General features: G+C 41.8%; 2 protein-coding genes across 22 annotated transcripts in view; one reads left to right on the top strand and one right to left on the bottom strand.

Annotated features, from left to right (window-relative positions):
* The window catches only part of DCP1B (decapping mRNA 1B), a 199571-nt gene extending 194036 nt beyond the window's left edge, over positions 1-5535 (bottom strand). For 2 of the 6 annotated variants that reach the window (XM_029599887.1, XM_029599888.1), the window contains exons 1-2: positions 5311-5535; positions 4752-4792 (exon numbers count right to left, since the gene is read on the bottom strand). In XM_029599887.1, the coding sequence (XP_029455747.1) occupies positions 4752-4792; positions 5311-5457 (188 nt within the window). In that variant the 5' untranslated portion in view covers positions 5458-5535. Of the gene's footprint in view, positions 1-4751; positions 4793-5163; positions 5225-5261 lie in introns of those variants that run through there. The other 4 variants (XM_029599890.1, XM_029599889.1, XM_029599891.1 and 1 more) reach the window with 4 other exon arrangements.
* CACNA1C (calcium voltage-gated channel subunit alpha1 C) overlaps positions 1-26138 on the top strand; it is a 1539476-nt gene that overhangs the window by 105135 nt on the left and 1408203 nt on the right. The window lies entirely within an intron of this gene.

The following is a 26138-nucleotide window of genomic DNA, read 5'->3' as shown; positions in this document are numbered from 1 at the left end:
AATCGGTTATTTACTCTTTCGGATAGTAGAAAGACTAGGGGACACTCCATGAAGTTAGCATGGGGCACATTTAAAACTAATCGGAGAAAGTTCTTTTTTACTCAACGCACAATTAAACTCTGGAATTTGTTGCCAGAGAATGTGGTTCGTGCAGTTAGTATAGCTGTGTTTAAAAAAGTATTGGATAAGTTCTTGGAGGAGAAGTCCATTACCTGCTATTAAGTTCACTTAGAGAATAGCCATTGCCATTAGCAATGGTTACATGGAATAGACTTAGTTTTTGGGTACTTGCCAGGTTCTTATGGCCTGGATTGGCCACTGTTGGAAACAGGATGCTGGGCTTGATGGACCCTTGGTCTTACCCAGTATGGCATTTTCTTATGTTCTTATGTTCAAAGGTGCCTCTCCTATTTTAAATTCATGCACAAGTGAATGACTGCTTCAGGGTCCCCTGAAGCAGTCATTCACTTGTGCATGAATTTAAAATAGGAGAGGCTCCTTTGACCGTTTAAAATAAATATTTTTGAAGATGAAATCATTGGACCTATAGTCTTCTTGCACATAATAATATCAGTCATTGTTCACCTTGTTTGTTTGGTTTTTATTTTTTTTTAAGAGGAGTAGTTAACTATAATTACAAAATGTGCTTAGGTACTGGAAACAAAGTCAACCTTACACGTGTTGTCAAAAGTAACAACTGTGCATTTGTTTGAAGAAAAAACAATGAAGAACTCTGTTAATCAGAGACCATTTTCCTTCTTCACAATGATCTTCCCTTAAAGAAACTGCTATATTTGATTAAATTGAATTTTCATATTTGTTTAGTAATGAGACTGAACTAAGATCATCTCCCATATTTTTCTTTTTTTGTTCTTCTTTATAAATACATTTAAAGGTGAAATTTAAAAGCCTGATGTGGGCATGAATTAGGGGAGGTGCGAAGAAGTCGGGTTTAAGGGCGCAGACTGTATTTTAAAAAGTGCCCATATACGCATATAAATGCCGCGGCGCACACATCTCAAAGTTTCCAAAAAAGGGGCGGGGTATGGGCATTTTGGAGCCTGGCCAAGAGATGTGTGAGTAAATATTTAGGTGCCCCGGTGCATGTTGAGCTCCTCTGCCGCTTAACTTTACTTCTGCCATGGATGACATGCAAGTTAAAAAAAAATAAATAAAAGGATCGAGCCATTTCTGAGGGGTTTAAAGGGTCTGGGGTAACTGGGGGGAGTGTAAGCTATCAAACTGGGGGGGGGGGATTGGAGGACCTTGCTGTTATCTGGGCGAACTGGGGCACGAGCTGGTAAACTGGGAATGGCATGGGCGTACGCCCCTTTTAAACTCTCCCAATTTACGCAGTAAAAGCGAGATTTGCTCCCATGTGCATGCTCACTTAAAATTAGGCACACATGCAAACACGGCCAGGCTGTTTTATAACATGCGCGCATTTACGCCCGTAAATTATAAAACAGCCATGTCCCTGGGCGCCAGTATAAAAGTTACCGTCCCCGAGTATTAGCTATTAATGTAAACTTTAACTCATGCCAGGTTTACACAATCTCGGTAATCAACAAATTTCAAGATTTTGGTCCCTATTCCATTGAGAAATAAACAAAAAATGTGCTTGAGGAAGTAACCTTAGTAATTTAGAAACTTTTATCATAAAATGTTCATTAGCATGATTAAAGTTAACATTATCCAATTTTGCTGGTTTTCCTTTAAAAATATGTTATTTTTGGCAGGCTAACATAGTTCTCCCTCTTTATTTGATTCACTAATGTCCCAGTATTTCATAATCTAACCACTTAATTTAATGAATCATCTCATGGCTTCCCTTCCTGCTATTATACTGAACGTCTAAAACTGAAGTTCTCCTAAACAAGATATCCCCATCATTCTTTAATAAACTGGTTAGTCTATAAGGAGCCACTCGCCTCCTGTCATTTTTGCTACACCAGACTAATACGGCTATCCCTCAAGATTTTTCCATCAACTGTAGTTCTGTATCTTTTTTCTCTCTTTTTAACCAAATTCACAATTTTTCTCTCTGTAATCTTGGTGTAACTTGATGCATATTTCTTATATGTCTCAAATCTCTAAAATCTGTAAATTCTGCCTTTTAATCTATGTAATACTTGTGGTAAACATTTTCTTGACTCTGCTCTGACAAGAAATTTATTCAGACTTTAGTTGTCATGTCCTGGGTTTGATTACTGCACCTTATTCTATAACTTATCTTCCTGAAAATTCCTATTAGTCAGTCTCTGTTCTCACTCCTGTCAAACAGCTTAATTTTCAAGAGTATTTACATGCTTAAAACTAGGTTTTACATGTATAAATGCATTTTACCCATGTAAGTGTGCTTTTGAAAATCGCTGCAATAAGGACATTGAATTGTCAATTTTTTTTATGCACATTAAGTGCACTTAATGCGGGTGAATGGCTTCTGAAAATTGCTACAATAGTATGCCACATCTCAAAAAAGATATAGTTGCAGTGGAGAAGGTACAGAGAAGGGCAACCAAAATGATAAAGGGGATGGAACGGCTCCCCTCCGAGGAAAGGCTAAAGAGGTTAGGGCTGTTCAGCTTGGAGAAGAGATGGCTGAGGGGGGATATGATAGAGATCTTTAAAATCAAGAGAGGTCTAGAATGGGTAAATGTGAATCAGTTATTTACTCTTTCGGATAACAGAAGGACTAGGGGGCACTCCATGAAGTTAGCAAGTAACACATTTAAAACTAATTGGAGAAAATTAATTTTCACTCAACGCACAATTAAGCTCTGGAATTTGTTGCCAGAGGATGTGGTTAGTGCAGTTAGTGTAACTGGGTTTAAAAAAGGTTTGGATAAGTTCAACTGCTATTAATCAAGTTGATTTAGGGAATAGCCACTGCTATTACTGGCATCAGTAGCATGGGATCTACTTAGTGTTTGAGTACTTGCCAGGTACTTATAGCCTGGATTGGCCTCTGTTGGAAACAGGATGCTAGGCTTGATGGACCCTTGGTCTGATCCAGCATGGCAATTTCTTATGTTCTTATGTACATTTACATGCATAACTCCTTTGAAAATTCACCTGCGTATATATATAACCTATTGTAGGTATGACTATGGCAGATTATTCCCATTCTCTATCGTTTGTCTGAGATGAATTACCAGTGTTTAAACTAACTAACTCTAGATCTTCAAATCTAAAAGGAAGACCCACATCTTCCTTCCCACTAAGCAATGGAACCAGGTTTCTGGGATATTACAGAATTTGATACAGAACTTACATTTGCTGCTGAAGAATATCTCCTTTTGCACGTTTGTATTAATATTTAACCAAAAATAAATAATGTTATTAAAAAGAGACGACTGAGGAGGGGATATGAGAGAGGTGTTTAAAATCATGAGAGGTCTAGAACGGGTAGATGTGAATTGGTTATTTACTCTTTTGGATAGTAGAAAGACTAGGGGGCACTCCATGAAGTTAGCATGGGGCACATTTAAAACTAATCGGAGAAAGTTATTTTTTACTCAACGCACAATTAAACTCTGGAATTTGTTGCCAGAGGATGTGGTTAGTGCAGTTAGTATAGCTGTGTTTAAAAAAGGATTGGATAAGTTCTTGGAGGCGAAGTCCATTACCTGCTATTAAGTTCACTTAGAGAATAGCCACTGCCATTAGCAATGGTTACATGGAATAGACTTAGTTTTTGGGTACTTGCCAGGTTCTTATGGCCTGGATTGGCCACTGTTGGAAAACAGGATGCTGGGCTTGATGGACCCTTGGTCTGACCCAGTATGGCATTTTCTTATGTTCTTATATTCTTAATTCGCACAAATTCATACTTTTCTTCTTCAGAAACCAATTCACAGACCGGGGTAGACAATTCCAGTCTTGGAGTTTCACAAAGCAGTCTTGTTTTCGAGAAATCCCTAATGAATATGTATGATGTATATTTGCATACGCTGCCTCCACTGTATACCTCATGAAAACCAGACTGGAGATGCCTATCCCTGTCATAGACACACCCTTAAGGAGGTTAGCATACAATGGAAATTAATACAGTGAGCATGCAAACTTCTTATATTCATCTCAATAAGCTGGAAAAAATATATTTTGTAGAAAAAGTAAAACAGAACATATCCACCAATATAGGTATCCATCATAAATATTAATGATCTTCATTTGATAACATTCATTCTGCTCTTCTTGGGATTTGTATTTAAATAGCGTGTTCAGTAATCTTCCCTCCAACCAAAACAAGAAAAATAGTATTTAAGAAACTCCAATAAAACCTAACAGTTAAATGATCTATTAACAACTGAATGGCTATAATACAATTTAAAGTATCCAGGTCCTAAAAGTAATATTTTCTTTATTGCATACTGGAATTTTAGGAGGTTGTGATACTTTTTAAATACCAAAGAAAAAGTCATACACGGTGTGACGGCTGGAGAGTAGGTCCCAGTGCACATTCACTGGAGCAGGAGGATCACACAAGATTGAAGAATGAGGCAGATGATCCCCCCCAGAGATTTCAATTGACCCGCCGGCACTCCAGAAGAGAAAGTGATGTTCAGCACCCTCTAAAATGCAGGAACCAGCATCATCACACTGAATTCTTCCATAGTCTTGCTCCCCATCCTCCCAAGGATATAGTACACAAGCTTTTGAGTTCACCCAGTTCAATTCAGATTGAAGACGGGACCTCTTAGCTTTGAAATCTTGTGTCCTCTCCAATGTACACAAAACACACCACTCACCTTGTATAAACAAACAGCGTTCCTTCCACATCCGTCTTCTCCTGTAATGACAATGCATTCAGTTACTACTTATATAAGACGAGTTAACTCTTCAAAGACCACAAAGATAACGCAAACAAAAGAAACTGTAAAGCACTAAAATGTATACAATGAACCACTGGGCAAAATGTGCATGTCAAAGAAGAGTAACTTGTCAAAACCAGTAAATTATTCAACAGGTCACTTAAGCACAGACGCTGCTCTTTATACGTTTTGCTATCCTTTATTTAAACATCGCTTTAGACTAAGTTTCCTTTATTTGTACTTAACGTTAAGTCGCAAAACTAGAAGAAACGTCAAACCTAGTAGCCAAATTCCTGCACACTGAACACGTGAAACACCAGGCTTTATTAACCATCAGACAGTCTCGTACCTCCTGACGACGGGCAACTACTTTCCCGTTCGGAAAAAAAAAGCTGCAATAGTTTGCTGCTTACTGTAAAGCCAAAATAAGCAACAGCGAACACTAACTTTCCAGCAACTGCACAGACACAGCGAAAGCTCCCAGCTCCAAACATACCCATTCATTCGCTTTGTGGCTGAAGGTATATAGAGCCACTTGGCTCGCTACATCCACAATACTGTTAATGTATGGGTCGTGCCTTTGCAACGCCGCCAGGCTAATATCTAAACCTTTCCCTGGCAGGCCGCTTCCCACAGCAGCCATCTTTCCTCCTCCCCAGCATAAGCAGCCCGCGAGCAGGCACGAATAATCCAGAGCCGAACGAACAGATTCTCAGAAAGGCAGCCGAGCTTCCGATTGGGAGAGAAAAGGAGAAGCAGGTGGGGGTCAGCAAAGGCGACATCATCGATGCCCGATCTCTACTGTAGTGGATTGTTGCCGATGGCAACAACTGGACCTTTAATGCTCAAATGTTTCATCCTTTGAGAATCTTTAAAAAAAAATGTGTGCATTGCAGGTTTCTAGATGGTCAACTGACATTTTGACTGAAAAATAAGGAGAGATTCCATACTGTATGTAAATACCTACGTCATTTTTTTTTTTTAATAAAGGATGTTCTTCATAATAAGGGGCTCTTTATAACCCTAATAAAACTGCATTTTTATTTATTTGCAATTCGTGATGCCTTTTATTGGCTAGGATTACCCAATGACTGGCTGGAGATTTTGTTTTTATTTATTATATGTAAATTTTAGGTATTGTATTTTTTGATCAATTGCATGCAGTTTTGATTGGCTTTTGGACAGAAAAGTGGTATATAAAACATTTTAAATAAATATATAAATAAAATGACTCTTTGTCACCTGGGATGTACTAACAGTTTTAGTTTTACCCATTGCATGCCTCATTGGCCTTTTCCCTCCTTTACTGCTCTTTTGACTGACGTTTAAATATTTCTCTGCACTCACCTGCCAGCACACAGTGACATAGAGAGGACATTTGCCACTGGGCTGCCTAAGGTGCAGAAGTTAGAGCAGCTGGGAACTATTGCCCAGCAGGAGGGGAAGACTGAGCTATGGCCCTGTCTCCTATCCCCTTCCTTCCTGTGACAACACAGGAGAAGAGGCAGGGCAGAGCCACACAGGAGCTGCACCAAGAGCCATGGTAGCTGAAGTCCTGCCCCCTCTCCTCTCTAATTGCTAGGCCGGATCCTGACATGATGCTGGTTCTGCCTTCCCACCTCCATTTGTGAACAGGAAGTTCCATAAGAACCAGACTTTTAGTGTCCAGTCAACACTTCTGACTGGACACTGGAGAGGTCCACATAAAATTGGACTGTCTAGTTCCAAACCGGGCAATTGACAACCCTAGGCACCATTAAGCAATGACAGAGGGAGGGTCAGGGGGCCCAGATGGGGCTATTTTTCAATTAAGCCAGGGATGACAAGCTCCAGTCCTCGAGTGCCACAAGCAAGCCAGGTTTTCAGGATATCCACAATGAATATGCATGAGATAGATTTGCATGCACTGCCTCATTGTATGCAGATCTATCTCATCCATATTCATTGTGGATATCCTGAAAACTTGGCCTTTTGTGGTACTCGAGGACTGGAGTTCGCCATCCCTGCATTAGGTGAACTAGACAGTGTTTCCCAACCTTTGCAAACCCAAGACACGCCTACATTAACAAAAATGTTGTGTGGCACACCAGCTCCATGGGGCAGGCAATGCGGACATGAAAAGTACTCATGATCAAAAGAATAGCTAGGGAGGCACTGAAAGCTCCACTGGTCTCTCTTCCAAATTTTACAACAAAGGGAAAAGAAGGGGCAGCTATCCATGCTCTACATCAGGGGTGGGCAGTTCCAATCCTCGAGGGCTGCAAACCAGTCGGGTTTTCAGGATATCCTTAATGAATATGCATGAGAAAGACCTGCATACACACTGCCTCAGTTGTATGCAAATCTATTTCATGCATATTCATTAGGCATATTCCTGGAGGCATGCATGATTACACATGGCACACTGGTTGAGAAATGTTGGCCTAGAGTTTCAAAGTTTTGGGGATGGAGTAGCAAACACCTCCAGGTTCTGCCTATCCACTTTTAAGACATGACACTGAGAGGGTGAAAACAGAGAGGAAGATGGATCAGTGGGAGAGTTGTGGAGAAAGTCTGGTCAGGCAGGGGGTGGAGAGACGGAATGCTGTGCACTGCAACAAGGGGGCAAAGAGACTAGGATACTACTGCTGTACTGAGCAAAGAGCGAAGGGGAAAAGAGAAGGATGCTGGGGAGGGGGGAGAAGAAGAGGAGAGATACTGGACAAAGAGATAGAGAAAAATGATGCTAGGCATTGTGTACAGGGGGTAAAGGGAGGAACATGCAGGACTTGGCAGAAGGTGAGAGGAGAATGAGAAGTGAATGGTGTGCCAGAGCTCAGGTGTCTAAGGGGGAGGGTGCAAAACTGAAGGTTTGCCGAGCACCCATCTAATACCCTTTCCCTGATCCTGCCCCACCTGGACCCTTGGATTCTTCCCATGCATCCCCTCCCCTGGAGTTCCTGCACCACTCTCATCTTGAATGCAAGAAAACGCCACAGCCAATACTCAGAGGCAGCCCCACCCTTTCTTCCTGCATATGCTTCCAGTTATCATGAAAACCTGTGCAAGGGATGGGCCACAACAGGGCTTGTGACACAGATGCCTGGCAAGCACTGTGCTGAGGTCTCCTGCAGAGAGTGCAGATGGCAGTGGTGTCTCATTGATTATGAAAATTTGGCACCACAGGCAATTGCCTACTCCTTAGTCTAGGCTTGAAAGTTATTATTACTTTCTTAAGTGATAGTTAGTAAAAGGTATTACAACTTGCAATAAAACCCAGTAATGGTCTGCAGGGAAGAAGAGTATGGGGATTGTTGGGGAGAATGTTGCACTTTGGGAATTCATTTTTTTGTTTAATTCATTTTTTAATATATTTTTTGCTATCAGAAAAGATTAATTTAAAAATTCAGAATTGCAAAATCTCACTGAATATCTGATATGCATTATGGATGCAATCTTTTCTTTCTAAACATTTTTTCAACCTTTCTTTCCTTTTATACCTTCTGATTAGTTCTATGCTTTAGCTGTGCTTTAGTCTCTGCATTCCTTTTATTCTTTTCATCATGTTTTCTTTTGCTATGTATTCTGCCTAGTATGTGAATGTGGATTTGGTGGTAGCCAAACATCTGATGTATGTGCATGCTGCTGGGGAAATAGTCTCTCTGGTTTCCTGTACCTCTGTAAACCTGTTATACTTTTACCCCACTTCATTCACTCTGGGCAAGGACACAACAATTTAGCAAGGAGTGTGAGATTTGTCTTTTTAGCCAGTTTTGTGAGCAGGGAGAGCAACAGCTGATCATTGCAAGGAAAATCAACTGGATAAGTTAACCTGGGAAAGGCAAGTAAGCTTTGACCTCATGAAAGTTCACTGTGTGATTTCTGCAATAATTAAGAAGTTGTTCCTTTTCTCACATTAATTGATCATTCTTGATTTCTTGAGATGGCAGTGCTGGGCCTTGTTAGAAAGTTTGAGTTATTGAACCCAGCCTCAAGGGGCATGTGAGTGTTTTACATTTGTATCCAAGTAAAGAACAGCATGAATGAAACCCATAAGAAGCCTGTTTTATTTGGAGGGCTCACCAGCCACGATGGGTTGGGTGAGAGGAGGATAATGTGCTTTGCTGCATCATGCATGGCCAGGAGAGAAAGTATCTGCTCTCTGGCAGGTAAAAGAAGAGGCAATTTGTTTTAAAGATGGAGAATATCTCATCACTGATGTATATCAAATGTTTTGGGAGATCTTGAGTTTAAAATGTTTTCAAATAGAAACAAATGCTAATTTTTAGGTGAATTTTGCAATACCTTTATAGGGGAGTTCTGCCCCAAATTCCCTCCAAGTATCCTGCTCACTCACAAAATTTCCACCTTCGTAGGTGTTTTGGAGGGATGAGATTTATGCTTTTGTTCTGGTATACTGTAGGAGCTTGTTGTGTCCTTTAGAGTATGGGCGATGATAGATATATTTCCTAAATTATTTGAGAATTCTTGAGTAATACAACATCCATCACAAGCCTAGTGTTCCTTAAAGTCTGTGTCTAATTGAGTTCTGAAAAAAAGCATTTCATTAGCTGCAAACTGGAAGATTAGAGTGACAAAATGTTAAAATAATATCTTTTCAAAGTGAGAACTGGACCGTCTCAGGGACAATCTCTTGAACGTTCTGCTAAAGACTGATGTTTATATTGGGGTGAGAGTTATTTTATTAAGACCTGTCATTTTCCTCTTGCTCCTTTGAACATTCATCTCAATCAGAACTGGGAATGAGAAACAGTGCCATGAGTCTTCATTTACAACTACTGGTGAATTGTTCCCACTAATTTATACCCTTCCCATCTCTCCCAGCTCCGTTTTTGAAGTGACAGCCCTCAGCTAGGGGGCCATGCACCAAAATTAATTCCAGAACTCTATAATTGTAGGCCCAAAACCCAGCCACTAAGTGGTGCCATTGTGTGACTAGGGGCTGTGAAACAAACCTCGGTCTTCAACATGGCAATGCAGAGCACACCCTTTGAGTCACCGGGCTGGCTCATGGTAGCAATATATTGTGTCTGCAACAATTAAGTTGCACAAAATTCTGCAGTGGAAAATTAGACTCACAGTATTTCATAATAAGTATCGAAAACAGGTTTGCGACGAAGATGCTAATTTATGCTTGGCTGCTGTGACAATGTCAGCACAGTGTGACAGTTGCCTATTTTATAAATATTTTAGATTTTATGGCTGGATTGAAACCTTTGAGCCTGTTTTATTATTCATATTTTCTGAGTCAGTCATTTATGCATTATCATCACCTTTTAGATGTAGGTAGTGTGCTGTGTATTCAGACTCCCCAAACTTCTTACATGCAGCCCTTACAAAAGGGCAAATAGATCTATTTGCTAGTTTACTAGACTCTCTCTTTCTTGTAGCAGAATAGCTACTCAGAAAATTGCCTCATAATGGAAATTACTAGACATATGAAGTGCTGTACAAACACAAGAGAGTCTATCCCTCCTTCATCGAGCTTATAATATAGTCAAGACACAGACAAAAGAAGAGGTTTCAGGAAATATATTTGTTAAAGAAAACATCAACTGGGGACAGTCATGGATTAAGATTTAAAAGCAGCCTCAAAAAAGGTAGATTTTTAGGCTGGATTTGAATATGGCTAGAGAGGGAGCATGAAGCATCAACTCAGGCTATTCCAGACATGATGCAGTGAAATGGAAATGCATGTTGATGGCCCTATTAGGTATTCCCGCGCAATTCAGAAAACAAAATGTGCAGCCAAGATCGGAGATCCCCAAAATAAAAAAATGCGAAAATGGACACTCAATTTTGCCTGCATCTGTTTTCCGAACCCGTGGCTTTCAGCGGGTTCGAAAACAGACACCAGTAAAATTAAGCGTTGGTTGTCGGACCCACGGATAGCCGCTGCTTCCGCTAATGAGGCGTTAGGGACGCGCTAGTGTCCCTAATGCCTCCTTATTAGCACGGGCCCTAATTTAAATACAAAATCGCGCACCCAGGAGAGGTGGCTGGGCGCGCGTCAGGAGAGTGGGCGCTCAACATGGAGTGCCGACTCTCCTGCACTGTTTAATGAATCGGCCTGTAAGGTAGAGGTGGGAGGGGCTGATGAGGGATGGAAGGCTCATGATATTATGTTTTATACAGGGGCTTAGTGATATCTAGTAGCCAACCCATAGGGGGTGCCACACTTAAAAATCCAAAACACAGAGGCACACTCCAGCAGTATAGGATGTGGACCAGCAAAGTGTGGTTTCACCTCCTGCAGCTAGAATGTGAGCCCCAGCCAACACATTTTATAGATGTACAAAGAAAAGAGTCCTCTCTCTTCAAATTCCAAAGAAAAATCCTACTCTGATCTAAGATGCACCCGCTCTTGTTCAGGCAGGAGCCCACCAATGCAGCAGCTTACAGAGAATGCTGTTGTAAAGTAATATGCTCCTGCTTCCAACCAGCTCCTACCTATACTAGGGCCAAATTCTAGTGGAGATGCCCATGGAATCTCTATACATGCACTGGCGTGAAAAATGTGCTAAATTAGAGCATTTGTTTAGTGCACATTTTTGGTTACCCTAAAACCCTTCCTACATTGGAAGTAATTTTAGCACACAAAAAAAATGTGGTAAATTTTTTTTTCCAGGGAAAAAAAAGCCTGGAAAGACCAAATCTGAATCCAGGTCTGTTTTTTTTGTTTGTTTTTTATTTAAGTCAGTGTTTCCCAACCACTATGCCATGACATGCTGGTGTGCTTTCAGACTTGATCGGGTGTACCATGGAAAAGTCACCACTGCCTGATGCTCCAATCCAGGCCAGTACCTGGGCACTGCTGTCACCAGCTCACAGCAACAAGACACATCAGCAATGGCTCTTAAATGTGTAGGAGCTCTTTTCTGAGACTATGTTTAATCATTAGGGCCCTTCATTTTCAGTTTTTATTTTATTTTGCATAGGAAATTTTCAGTGTTTATTATATAAAACAAAAGTAGGATAAAATCTGTGGGAAAAAAAAAACTTTTTTCCCATTGATTTTTCTCCCATTGTTGTTCTCTAGAAGTTGCCTTGTTTTGGTTCCTGCAGGCAGGAGGAAGGTTTGTCTCTGGCCATTATATCGCTTTGCACAGAAATTACAAGTTGTTTTGGGGTTGGTTTTTTTTTTAATATTCAGTACCTCAGTTTCAGTTGCAGATGCGGTGGCGCCATTGTGTGGTGATGGTGCAGACACTGATACCATCCAAAACATGTTTTTCTTGGAACCCAAAGGCAGTGATTCTCATTTCAAATCCAGATCCACTGGGTGATTCGCTTTCGGTTCACGGAATTCTCATTCAAGTCTGCTTGGATCTCGGTTCTGAACATTAATCTTTTGTATGCAGTAACATGGTAGTGTAGTATGTTCTCATGTTGTGCAAGTAACATTAAGAAGATATCACTCATACTGTATGGTCATCTTTGTTCCAGGGGTTTCCCCTGAGGAAGCCGTTTATGGCAAAACAAGGGCCTTGTTGGGGGCTTCACAACAGACCCAGGAAACTCTCATCAGACCCAGAGTACTTTACACAGATCTTCATCCTAAGATTTTTTTCACTGTAGTATCTGCAGGAGAATGTATGGAAATGTGTGATTATTTAAATGATTTAATTTTTGTACCTATTATGTCCATATAGCGGAAGAGTGATAGAAATAATAGTTGTGTTAAATTGTTTTTCAGCCATTGACTTGTTACTAACTGACCATTTGTAACACACTGCAGAAATATGTTGTCTGCCAGTAGTTACTGCATTGAACAATGTAAGATGATATAGACACAATATATCTTAATGTACCATGTTGATGCCATTGTTGCAATGCTTTAAATTTTCTCATCTTTGTAACTGTACTTGATTTTCATTTGTAGTTTGAATGAGGTCCTCACATTTCATTTCAAATAATATTGCTCTTTTATTTTATCAATTTAAAGGTATTTATAAAGTATTGTTTTAAAATTCTAAATGTTAGTGCATATTTTACATTAGTGCTTTTCTTCCAACATAGGAGGTTTTCTGGTCTCTCTCTCTCTCTCTCGATATAGATATGAATCAGTCCAGCATTATACTAAAACAAACAGTTCAGAGGTAAAAACTGTTAAAAAAAAAAAAAAATACCATAAGTGATTGCAGCAGTCTCAAGAAAGATATATCCTCAAACTACTTCTGTACTGGGGCAGGACTCATGAGATCTTTTCTATTTCTCCCAAAATGTATCTTCAATCTTTGAAACCTTCGCAATCCAGGAGAAACCTCTTCTCCTACTCAGGATTTGTAGCACAATACCTGATTGGAAACCCAGTCTCTTAGATGATTTTTTTTTTTTTATCCCTCTGATATTGGGATTGAAAACCCTCCAGGGTCTGAATGCAGATGGCTCCCTTGCAGAAACCCCTCCAATCTTAATATAAAAAAAGATTAAAACTCCCCTCTCCCTTCCAGGAGCCTTGGAAAGCCACAGCCTCTTGGCTGCCTCTCCAGCTTCCTGGAAGATGTCTCTTCCAAATCCTATACCAACTCCCACATGACTCCCTCTAGTAACTGATAGAGTCATCTTTATAGGTATTGCCAATGGACCCTTCCTGTCACTCATAACTGCTCTGCCCTTTGAACCTCTCCTAACTGGGAAGTTCCTCTTTTTTTCTTATAGTATGATCTGACCAGCCCTACACTTATATACATGTATACCTGTTCCCGTAAGCAAGAGTGTTGTAGAAATCTTTTCAAAACTATTCTGACGTTTGTCTAACTGTGTCAAGTCTACAGAAGATTGATATAACTTAGGTGAACTGACCCGGACTGGATTGTCTGCACAGTAAACCTCTGCTGCAGAAATGTAAGTCAGGATGCTCTTTTGGTTCTGTTTAAATACTTCTGAATAAACCTCTGCTTACATTTTAAGAAATGAAGTTGGCTTGTAACGTGCAGGGAGGTGCTCAGCATGACAGTGTGCTAAAATGCATACACCTTATTACAACAGCCTCACAGTTATTGTTGAGAAAAATTAGAACCCCTCCCCCCCACCCCCATGAAGCAACTCCATTAGAATCCATGAGGAGAGGAGGATGAGAGGTCAGTAGATTAATCGTTTGTGCAGGGCAGCAAAAAGCAATGAAACCGTAGCACTGGCCCTGTAGAAGCTTGAACTACACGTGGAAATGGAAGGGGGAGGCAATGACGTGACACGAGAAGCGCCTCTTTTTAAGACATTTTAAAACATCGGGATTCTATGCCAAAGAAGCACACATTAGCAGGTAGGGTGAGAAAAGGGATCCCACAAAGCAATATTATCTATTTGCACTTGCACAAACTGAGGCACAGGAGATGAAAGAGAATGGCCTTATGTCCGCGGCAAGTTAGTAGCAAGTTAAGTTAGTAGCTAAGTGAATTTAAACTTCAGCTCCAGGATGACTGCCAGTTTGTAGTCTGCTGTAAAATCTAGCCCACACCTTCTCAGGTTTTGGAATTTGCACAGTAATCTGTGGTTTCTTCAAACGGGATTCCAAGACAGTTGAACAAAAGACTGATCAAAAGAATGTTTGAAGCCACTTCTGCAGATGGAGATAGCAGCAACTATTCAACACAAGGACACTGTTACAGCTTCAGTAGGGAACAAAGACGGAAGGACAATTAGAATGTTTTAGAATGACTAGTCGTAGTCAATAAAAAAAATATCAAGAACAATTTTCAAAGCCATTTGCATATTGTGGCATAGTAATGAATGGTCAAGGTTTTCCTTAAGTGCTTTTATTCACAGTGCACAAGGGAACATCAGCATAAATGCTTACCTTCAACAGTATTAACAATCAAGTTACCTTCAGCATTCATATGCATGATTTACCTTCAGGACAGAGATGTCAGTAGTTGCCTTCTCCTGGAGACGCAGGACCTGTGTATTCCCACCTGGGCCCAAACTCATATTCCTACTCCCAGGGGCCCCACCCACAGCGCTACTAGTTCCTCTAGCTCAGGAGTGGCCAATTCTGGTCCTCGAGACACAAACAGGCCAGGTTTTCAGGATATCTGCAATGAATATGCATGAAAGTGCTTGCAAATCTCATGCATATTTATTGTGGATATCCTGAAAACCTGGCCTGTGTCTGGCTCTTGAGGACCAGAGTTGGCCACCCCTGCTCTGGCTTTTAAGGTGAACTAGGCTGGATCCCTGGTCTAGCACTGGTCAAGGAGGGTCTTCAGGGACACACACCCTCCCCTTCACCTAAAAAATGTTGGGCCAAGCATCTCTACTCACCCTGGACCCCTTCCAGGGATGTGATTTCTCTCCCTGGCATATTTCTTCTGACCTTTTGCTACTTAAACCTGAGGTAAGGGCCACAGGATCAGGCTTTTCCCTTCTCACTAGGGTTACCCTTAACCAAACCCCAATTACCAGAACCACCGATTGTGCCCTTTGCCCAGTGTCCACCCATATTCCATCTGAAGCTCTGACTTCCAATACTCCTCCTTCTCGAGGCACGTCTTTTCTGGAATTCCTTCTGCAAGGACTCTCTTGTACCCATAAGGGTATTAATTTGCTGCTGCCTATGGGCTCCACAGTTGTGGCTTCTCTTCCAATAGCTCCATGACCTCTGTGTCTTCATTTTTCTTTGTTCCAGGTTCCACTTCTTTTCCAATTGCATCTGCCAACACCTCTGCACCATCTTTATCAGGCTTCTCTGTGCTGCCTCTTTTCCCAAATTTTATCATGGAGTCTTCCAATTCCTCTGTGCTGCATCCATCTAGAGCATCCCCTTCTGACCTCTCTACAGTATCTTCCAGGTGCCTTAAGCCTCTTTCTGACCTCATCTCAGGCAGGCTGGTAGTTTTTTTGCAATTCCTTGTTTAACATAGTGTTCTCTGGTGAGTTGCTTCAGCTCGTTCTCCACTTGAGCCATCTCTGCTGCAATCCTTTGTATCCCAGCCACCAGCTGTAATGATTTACTTCTCTGCTTGGGTTGGATTACTGGGAGTGGGTTCTCCAGCTCCACTACCTTGGCTGGCTTTTCTCGCTGCCTTATCACCTCCCTTGTCTTAGACATACTCTGGTTCCCCCACTCCTGCTCTCGAGAGGGGGGAACTGCTACCACACAAAAGTCAACATTTCTCACTTTTTTCCAGAAAACACTCTGGCAGCACAACTCTTTCTTTTTCAAGGGCCATACCCTGTTCACACACACACACACCAACAAACAGTTCCTTTTTTTTCTGACAGGGCAATTCCCCCCCCCCCCCCCCCCCACCATTTGTCTAGCACTGACTCACTATAAATACTCTCTACGTAGGCAGAACCAACTTCCTTAGCTCATCACAAGTTCAAATTTTCAAACTGAACTGCAGGGAGGTCCCTGGGGAAAAAAAAAGATATCTTCTGTGTATGTTTTACTGCTGTGCTATCCCTGCGCCACCCAGCTTCATTCTTCTCAGTGCTCCTTATACCCATTTAGTGGTATTGCTTCTGCACCACTCTGCTTCTCTGTGCAATAACAATACTGTTATTTTTTTCAAACATATTTATTTAATTTCAGGTAGAACAATATTTCACACAATGTCAACATGGAGACCAACCTTGTCTAATACAACTATTGTCCTATCTTCCTACCCCAGTTACCTCCCCCTTTTACCCCCTCCCACAGTCCTCTGCAGAAATAAAGCAAGAGATGATCCTTACAGTCCATGCCTCCAAAGCATTTCATAAGAGTTCCAAGATGTTTCCAGATCTCCTCAAGAGTGGGACCAAAGCGATTCTTTTTGGAACTCTACAAATCTATTTGTTGTATTTGTGGCATAATGTGGACTCTTGGTTGCAGTCCACAACGATAGGCTAGACTCAATAGCAAGCAGACACAGAGGAAAAGGAAGCTTTATTATACTGCTGTGATGTAGATGATACTCGTCCAAGGACAGACAGTGCTGTAGTCCAGCGATATCACAGTAAGGCTCCAGATAATCTCAGTAGAACTGTAGTTGATGATCTCACCCAGATGTAGCAAAGGTCCGGTAGAGTTCCACAGCGCGGGATAGACCGTGAACCTGAAGGGTGGAACGAGGAGAGCTTGGAGCGTAGTAGTACTCACAGGGTAGCAGCAATGATAGCTTCCTTCAGTAGTCGAGTGAAGAGAAGGACCCGTGGTCCGAGGTGCAGAGTACCCAGTGCAGGATAAACTCTCAAGGAGCGAGTACCTAGGAGCGCCGAGGGTACCTGGAATAAAGCAGACAAGACCCCGAGGAGTGGGTGGCCTGAAGGTTAGGCTGAATAACCTCGGAGGGCAAGTAGAAGCGAGGGGCCCCCAAGAAGCGGGTACCCAGAGCTTCAGTAGGTAGCGATATACCCAGGAGAGTAGTGAGGAATCCAAGGAAGCAGCTCAGAAGCGGTCAGAGTAGCAAAACTGAAGTCCTTGCTAACTCGTTGTATTGGAGCGGAGCAGAGGTTTAAATACCCGGAGGTACTAATGTCATGCGGTGGGACCGCCCCCGAGGTTCCCACCATGATGTGTTTAAGAACGTGGGCAGTGCGCACGCGTGCACCCTAGGAGGCCTCAGGAAGAAGCATGGCGGACAGGGATGCTCATGCTGGCTCCGAGATGCCGAGGGGTTTGACAAACAGCAGCGGAGGCAGCCATCTTCCCAAAGGAGGAGGAGAAAGGTAAGAGGTGAGGCAGAGCAGTCGCAGCCATCTGCGACCGACGGACGCAACACTATTGCATCCTTAAACCTCCAGCAAGGATATTACCTTTTCCTGATTTGGTCCTGTATGGGTTTAGAAACAGTAGACCAATAGTCCTTCCAAATACTCATAAATGTGTTTACCTGACTTACGGGTCGATACAGTAAGGCCGCGTTAGAGTGCGGCAGTGCCGGGCGCACCCTCGTTTGCCCCACGCACTGTTCTGATCACATACCGCTCGATATTCTATTTAAATTGCTTGCAAATGCAAGCCGCGTATGCGAAGCGTTAGGCCCGCGCAACCCATTTTACTGTATAGGCGCTTAATACAGCGCCTATACAGTATCCTGGGTGCGCTGGTACCTGTCATTTTAAATGACATTTGAAATGACAGGCACCAGGAAGTGGATCCCAACTTTAACCCAGGAAAACCTAAAAACCGAAAATCCCCTCCTCCCAAAGCGGCTCGACATGTGCCAACTTACCTTTTGTTGCTTTTCAGCCCCTTCCCTTCACGTCACGGCGTGCGTCATGCGCGCCCGTCTATGTGCTTTCATTGGCCGGAGCGCCCAAATCGACGGGCGCTCCGGCTAACGAAAGAACGCTTCGCTCCACTCGTCCCGGAGAGGGCACAGAATAGTGGGCTCTCACCTCACGCCGAGCCAGGAGAACCGGGATCTGCGCGGGGGGGACGGACAGACGCTGCAAGCCGCATCACAATTTGGCCGAGCCGGGAAGGAAGGAAGGAAGGAAGGATTGGGGTAGATGGAGCCCTAGCTGTCGTATTGCTGTTGCTGTTGCCGAGCCAGGAGAACCGGGACCTGTGCAGGGGGGACAGCTGCGAGCCGCTTTCGCCGCCGGCTGCCCCCTCCGGAGGGCGGCAGAGAAGGGAAGGGGCTGAAAAGCAACAAAAGGTAAGAAAACAGAAAGTAATGTCGAGTCGCGAGGGGAGGAGGGGATTTTAGGTTTTTAGAGGTTTCCTTTTGGGGGAAAGTTTGCCGTCTACCCTTACCCCTGCCTCTAACGCAGGGGTAAGGGTAGGCGGTAAGTTAGCAGGTTAAACGCGGGGCAAAATGGCAGGGTAAAATAGCGATAGTCGGGGCGCGTTTTACTGTATGCGAGGGAATAGCTAATTCGATCGTTTACATCTGATAAACATGCCGTGTGCGGAAGGGGTTACCCGGGGATTTAAAGAGGCGGTAAGGATGGGTTAAAGGGGATAGTGTATCGCAGGAAGGGCTAACGCGGCCGGAAAGTGAGTAGAAAGTGGGTTAGGAGTGGGGTAACCTCGGCCCCACTTTACTGTATCAAGCTGTTATTTTTTTGCAGCCAGATATTCAAATTGTAGCAGCTTTTGAAGACATAACATCCACTGGGTCTTAGCTCATCTGGTAAAATCCAGTCTGCTAGAATAGCTTGAATGGCCAATAAAAAAGATTTCCAGAGAAACATTTTTTTATATGCAATTAAATCTTCCATTGAGTCATCAAATAGATCTAGCAGACAAAGATGAGGTGATCTTGGAATGGTCCATTCTGTCATCTGTCCTAATTCTGCCATAATTGCAGACCAGAACTTAGATATCTTAGCACAGGCTCACATGCAATGAAAAAAGGAATCCTTTTCAGTAAGACATTTCAAACATTTATCAGTATCACATAATTTGGCAGCAAATAACCAAGCACCTGACATATAATGCAATGTATCAATTTACACCCTGTTTCTCTCAGACTTCTGATTTTTCTATTGTTATAGCAGCCTGTGATTTCTATTTACCCACTATACCTTCAAATATATTATCATGACATATGTTTTGGGATCGCTTTATTAAAAGATGAGCAGGAATTAATCTTATCCTTTTTCCACAGAAACACTTTCTGTAGATATGAAACCTATTATTTTTCTGACATAGGGACTGTATGTAATGTCAGACTTGCAAGAAAGCATGAAAATCTTTAGAGTCTGTTATTATTTTCCTGCAAATCCTGAAAATGTTCAATCGTATTGGTGTTGCCCATAAAAAAAAAAAATTGTTGGATATACACATTACCCTTCCTGTCCCAGGTTTGAAACAACTTGTAATTTAAGTCGAGAAGAAATTGAGGTTTACCTCTCAAGGTAAGGAATGGGGTCCAAAATCCGATTTATGTAGTTTTTGTCTACATAAATAATTCCACGCCCTTCTCCCAGATCATATTATCATACTGTGTTTACAGTGCTGTTGCGTCGGAGGTGGACCCTTGGGCCAAGGTGTGGTTGATGCTACCCGTAGGTAAGGACCTACGGGTCCCCACCAGCAGGTGTAGTGGGCTGAAGCTAGAGGCCGCTGGAGCTTCACCTATACCAGGCCTCGTTCCCCTCTGATTGAGCATTTGGGTGCCGGGGCCGGCAGGACTTAGGTGGGCCTCGAGGTTGGTTAGAGATAAGAAGTGATTCAGCCCAGAGACAGCAGCCGGTAGATGGCGTAGTCCTACCCTGGACTGGATTCGGTACTGGAACTCAGGCACCAAAGGAACAACGAGTAACTGGAGGTGCGCAAGCAAAGAAAGGCCTAAGCCTTGTAAGTCCACGTCCAGAGGATAGGTGAGAAGAGGAGTCACTGACAGGCTAGGATCAGAGCCGGCGGCAAGTGGAAGTCGTGGCAAGCAACGTAGAACTCTGGACTCAGAGAGGTCTGTAGCGTAGTCGTTCATGGCAGTGGTCAGGGCACGGAGAAGGCAGGCACAGTCAATCAAGGCAATGGTCAGGGCCCGGAGAAGTAGAAGAGAAGTCAGGTGTAGCGGTGGTCAAATCCAAAGAGTCAGTCCAACACAGACGAAACAGAAATGAGGAAGACAGGAACCGGGAACCACAGGGATCAGGAACAGAATGAAGAGACGACGCTAGGATCAGCAATTTATTTATTTATTTTAGTTTTTTCTATACCGGCATTCGTGAGAGTATCACATCATGCCGGTTTACAATAAACAGGGAGAGTGAAAAAAGTTACGGTAAAAGAAATAAATAACAGGTGCTGAACGAAAACAATTTCAGTTACAATAAAACAGGAAGAGGTACAACTAGGAGCAGAGAAAATTGATAGGATATTAACCAAAATTTAATAGAGTGCATTTACAGTTTATGGTATTTACTACGACAATGAGCAATGAGTGCTCAGAGTACGAGGAGACCTGTTGCAAAGGCAACGCTATGGAGCGAGGCCTGAGCTTTTATACGCTGAAGAGTCTGATGTCAGCATCCAGGTCCGCAGCCAGTTTCCTGCCGCGGGCCCTTTAAAAGAACTAATGATGCGTGCACGCCTAGGAAGTGGCGCAGCGCCGAAGGTGGCATCTCTCCGTGAGCCACGTGGAGAGGCCCGACAAACAGGAACATCATGGCTGGCAACACTGGGTAGCATGGCAGGGCTGGAGGCACTGGAGGGAACCCGAGGTCGGAGCTGGTGGCCCTCCACCGCCAGTGAAGAGGAGCCAGGAGCTGAAGTCCGTGTGAAAAGGTGAGAGGGCAGCGCCGCAGAGCAGCTGCGGGCAGCATGCGTAACAATTGCAAAGGGAACCTCTGTTGGTTTGACCTGTATAATATTCCCTGGTAAGTATGGGCACAGCCACTCTTTTATATAACCACAAGGGAAGAATTAGCTGTTTAAGAAACAATCTTTTATGTGTTTTAGTATACAGGCTAAATTTATAATCCCTCCAATTCGGACAACCCATAACTCCTTGTTGCATGTTAGTCATTAAAATACTCAAACGGACTCTAGTTTTATGCTCACCCCACAAAAGTTTCCTCAGAGTTGGATGAATTAGTGCCAGGTCTGATTTTCTCAACCATATTGGAAGTTGTTGCATAACATATAACATAATTCTATCATTTTTACCACGTGTATTCTCCCAGTCAGGGATAGGGGCAGAGAAAACCAATTCTTCATTTTCTGTCTCATGATCTTAAGTAGTGGGATAACATTTGCCTCATTGATCTGTCTCTTTTGGAAGCACAATCCCCAGATATCTCATTTCCTTCACTACCCATTGTAATGGAAATTGCCCCTTCCAATTCACTTTCACGTCCCAATACATTTCCAAAGCCTCAGGTTTATTATCCACATTGATCTTAAGACCTGAGAAGGCTCCAAAAGCTACTTGATTGCACAGGACTCCCTCCAAAGATTTCTGTGGAGAGGAAAAAAACCCCCGAAACATCATCCACAAAAGCAGCTATTTTAAATTCTTGATCTCCCATTCTAAAACCCTGAATTTAGTATCTTTTTTTTTTTTTTTTTTCTTAACAAGGGATCAATAGAAAGAATGTAAAGTAGGGGCAAAAGTGGGCATCCTTGCCTCATACCACGATGAAGTAAAAAATGTTCCAAGATTTTTCCATTGGTTATTATAGCGGACACAGGTCTCTTATACAATAAATAAATATTTTATCTCCCCTTGGAGACCATATTTCTCTAAAACTGAGAATAAATAAGGCCAAGACACCCTGTTGAATGTCGTTTCTGAGTCAATCCCAACCACCAATACTGGACACTTTCTATTCTTGCTTTCTTCTATTGCCATGATCAATTTTGTTATGTTTATACTAACCAAGTACTCTTTCACAAATCCTACCTGATTGTTAGACATAATTGTGGGAAGAAAGAGATGTGGCCTATCCATCAACATTTTTGCATAAGGTTTAGCATCAAAATTTAGTAGAGAGATAAGCTTATCAGAGGCAGAGGTCCTTCTCAGGTTTCTCCAAAACCATTATATAAGCTCTAGTGAATTCTAAAGGAAATTCCTTCCATTTTTGAGCGTCTGAGAAAAAAAACAAACTATGTAAAACTGTAGAGACCTGGCCAACAAGAAGTTTGTAATAGTCTGCATTTTAACCATCTGATCCTGTTGCTTTATGACTCTTACTGGACCTAATGGCATAATTTATCTCTTGGAGCTGACTGGGCCTATTAATCTGTTCCAACTGTTTATCTGTAATTTTTAGAATCTCTTAAATTCTAAAAAAAATCTTCCTCTTGTGATATGCCCCTCCATCTGCCATCCGTAAATAATTTTTCATAAAAATTCTGAAAAATAGCACATTTCTTTACTGTGCGTTGTCAGTTTTTTGTTTTGATTTTTAAAATTTTTTATTTATGCTATTTTCACAAAACAAATGCCACCACTTGTTACATAATTCAGATATAAGTAAAATTTTTCTACATAGTGAGTCATTCACATTTCATATTAAATCTGACAAACAGAGGAAACACTTCAGAAGGATTTTTTAAATAATGAGTGGTACTTATGGAAATAGAATAGTAGGATAAACACCTACTTTCTGTAACAACTGAATTTTGAGAAACTACTAGCATATACTATTTACATCAAATTCCAACACAGCAAATTATTGGGTGTGGGAATCGTGGAAGACATGCAATTGGGATAGTTAAAAAAAAAATACATATTTTTGATTCTGATGAGCAATCTAGCATTTACAAGGAAATTTTAATGTCATTTTACCTCCTATAGCTTCTACCTCAGTTCTCATATTAATAAATTTCCTTCTCCTTTCTTGAGTTACCCTAGAAAAATCAGGATAGATCCAAATTTTTTCACCATGGAACAATGACAATCAATTTCTCATATATAGTCTAAAGACTGTCTCTGTCTGAAGCAAAGGAAAAAGAGATATGTAAAATAGCTCTGTTCGTTATTGCTGTATCTATAGTAGATTTAATTGGCCTTCACTAGGCTTATTCCCTACCACTGTCTTACTTTTTGAGGTGACATAATAAATCTTGGATAGTACTGGTAGCGTTTGCTGTGGCATTTTTAATATTTGTGTAAGGTACTCCTTAAACATATCATAAGCATGAATTAAATCAAGCTTTGAGGAATTAATAATTCTGAGATTTAAATATCTTAAAGTATTTTCTATCCCTTCCAGTTCCTTGTCATAAATAATCTCAGCTCTAGCAAACTTTTGCTGCCAATTTTCCACTTTACACAATCTAGTCTCCATCTATGCAATATTCTCTTTATTCTTCCCCAAGGAAGCTTCAATAGAGTTTATACATTGGTTAGTATCTACAGTCAATTTAGAAAGATTTATAATTACCCCCTCTAAAGATTTTATTGCAGTTCATAACAAGTCTAAGGTAATTTCTGGAGGTTTTTCCAAAATATGCTCACCACCTTCAGGTCCTCTAATTTCCAACTTTCCCATTGCTGTTTGGACTCCTTCTCCATTTCTCTTAGGTATTAAGTCAATCTTAAGGAAATCAGTAGGAAGACTGTATGGTGGAGGAGGAATATTTGGTGCACCAGGGCTTAAAGATGTTTCGGCCAGTGAGTCTGATACCCACTCACAATCAGATCACTCTGAGGCTACTTCCTCTGGTATCTGGCCAGAAGTCGGGGGTGAAAAAAAGCCGGAATCCGCTGTTGGGAAGACTCTAATATGGGAGAGGATGCTGCCAGCTCCCTAATTTTTGCCTTCCGTTTAGTGTGAGGCATTTTCTTAACTTGTAATTTGAAAAAATCCACGGACTGCAAATTCACTCGGTACTCAATCTTCTAAATCCTTCTGAATGGAGACCGAAGGAATGGGAAATAAATTGCTTTACTTACATTTAAGTCCCCAGTCTTTTCCAATATGATCAGGAAACTTAATCTAGCAGCTTGACCCAACAAAGCTGCGCACCACTTTGGCAGCGCGCCGATGTCAGCTATGCGCCATAGGGGGGCCGGTTTTAAACCTTAACCAGTCCCCACTGATGACGTCGGCAATCAGGAACTGTGGAGCCCAGGCTGGACGGGAGGAGCTCCTCCTTACCCTCGCTGGCACCAGAGTATAGGTAATAGATATCCACAGCCTCCGTACGTTGTCAGTTTACCCTTGTGATATTTTAATTTTTCTTTATACATCTTCACTCTATTTAGCTTCACTAGATTCAATAGGAGTTTCCCCACCTTGTTGCCAAAACAGAAAAATTTATGAGATTCATAGCACATAGCTCTTTGTGCTCTCTGATGTACTTTAAATTCCTATCTACAAGAATAGACCTATATTCCCCTTGAAGTGTCCTTGTGTTGTTAAGAACATAAGAAAATGCCATACTGGGTCAGACCAAGGGTCCATCAAGCCCAGCATCCTGTTTCCAACAGTGGCCAATCCAGGCCATAAGAACCTGGCAAGTACCCAAAAAACTGTCTATTCCATGTAACCATTGCTAATGGCAGTGGCTATTCTCTAAGTGAACTTAATAGCAGGTAATGGACTTCTCCTCCAAGAACTTATCCAATCCTTTTTTAAACACAGCTATACTAACTGCACGAACCACATTCTCTGGCAACAAATTCCAGAGTTTAATTGTGCGTTGAGTAAAAAAGAACTTTCTCCGATTAGTTTTAAATGTGCCCCATGCTAACTTCATGGAGTGCCCCCTAGTCTTTCTACTATCCGAAAGAGTAAATAACCGATTCACATCTACCCGTTCTAGACCTCTCATGATTTTAAACACCTCTATCATATCCCCCCCCCCCCCCCCCCTTGTTGCGGACCAATTTTTGTTTAGCTTCCTGTAACTGTTCTAATTTTATATTATTTCTATGTAAAGTTTTGAATCTGGCAATAACAAACGAGTTAATCTCCCCTCTTAAAACCATTTTACTCATTTCCCAGTATAACACAGGATCATCCCTATGAATGGCATTATTGGTTGTGAAATCTGCCCATTTATTTTGTAAAAAATGTTTTGAATTCTTTGTCCTCTAAGTGACTTGGGAATTTCCAAATCCTAGGACCTTTTGCTTCAGCTGATAATCGAAAATCTGTCCAGATCATTGCATGATAGGAAATTTCCGTGGGACCTATTTCTGTCCTCGTTGTTCTGGAAAAGAGAAAATCAGATATTATGATATAATCAATACTAGATAGGGACAAATGTGCTTTGGACACATGCATGTAATCTTTCACTGTAGGATTAAGAGTACACCTGATGGCTAGAGATTCAGAGTTTTACATAAATACTTGATCTCCTTATTCTTTTCCCCTGTCATCAGGAGGGTATGTGATGATCTGTCCATCAGAACATAGTGAACACAATTAAAGTCTCCAACCATAATTAGGAGATCTCTAAGAACAGGAAGTAATTGGTTCATCAAATCTGTAAAAAAGGCCTGTAAACATTACACATAGTAACTTCTTTCCCTTGGATTTTACCAACTAAAATCAAATATCTACCCATTGGGTCACTTATTTGCTGATGCAGTTGGAATGCCAATGTTTTATGTATCGAAACCACCACCCCGCCTACCTCCTCATTGTAGGCACAAAGAAACATTGCCCACCCAACTTCTTTGGAGTTTTTTTGCATTTTTCCTCTGATAATTGGGTTACTTGAATGCAGGTTATGGACACTTTGTTTTTGTAGGGCTGCTAATATTTTCACCCTTTTAATCGGAGACCCCAGGCCATCAATGTTCCAGAATATACATTTAATAATATTATTCGCCATTTTAGTTTAAAGAAAAGAAGCCATGAAACTCAAAAGATATTGTCATCATCTATTCAGCGATCCCCCAGCCTGGACCTCCAGCGGCTTATTACTTGAATCCAACCCTCTCAACTTCCATATCAAAAGGTCATCCTTTCCCAAGCTCTTTC

The sequence above is a fragment of the Rhinatrema bivittatum genome, chromosome 4 (genome assembly GCF_901001135.1).
Source record: "Rhinatrema bivittatum chromosome 4, aRhiBiv1.1, whole genome shotgun sequence".
Classification (NCBI taxonomy): Eukaryota; Metazoa; Chordata; class Amphibia; order Gymnophiona; family Rhinatrematidae; genus Rhinatrema; species Rhinatrema bivittatum.
This window is presented reverse-complemented; position numbering and strand designations above follow the sequence as displayed.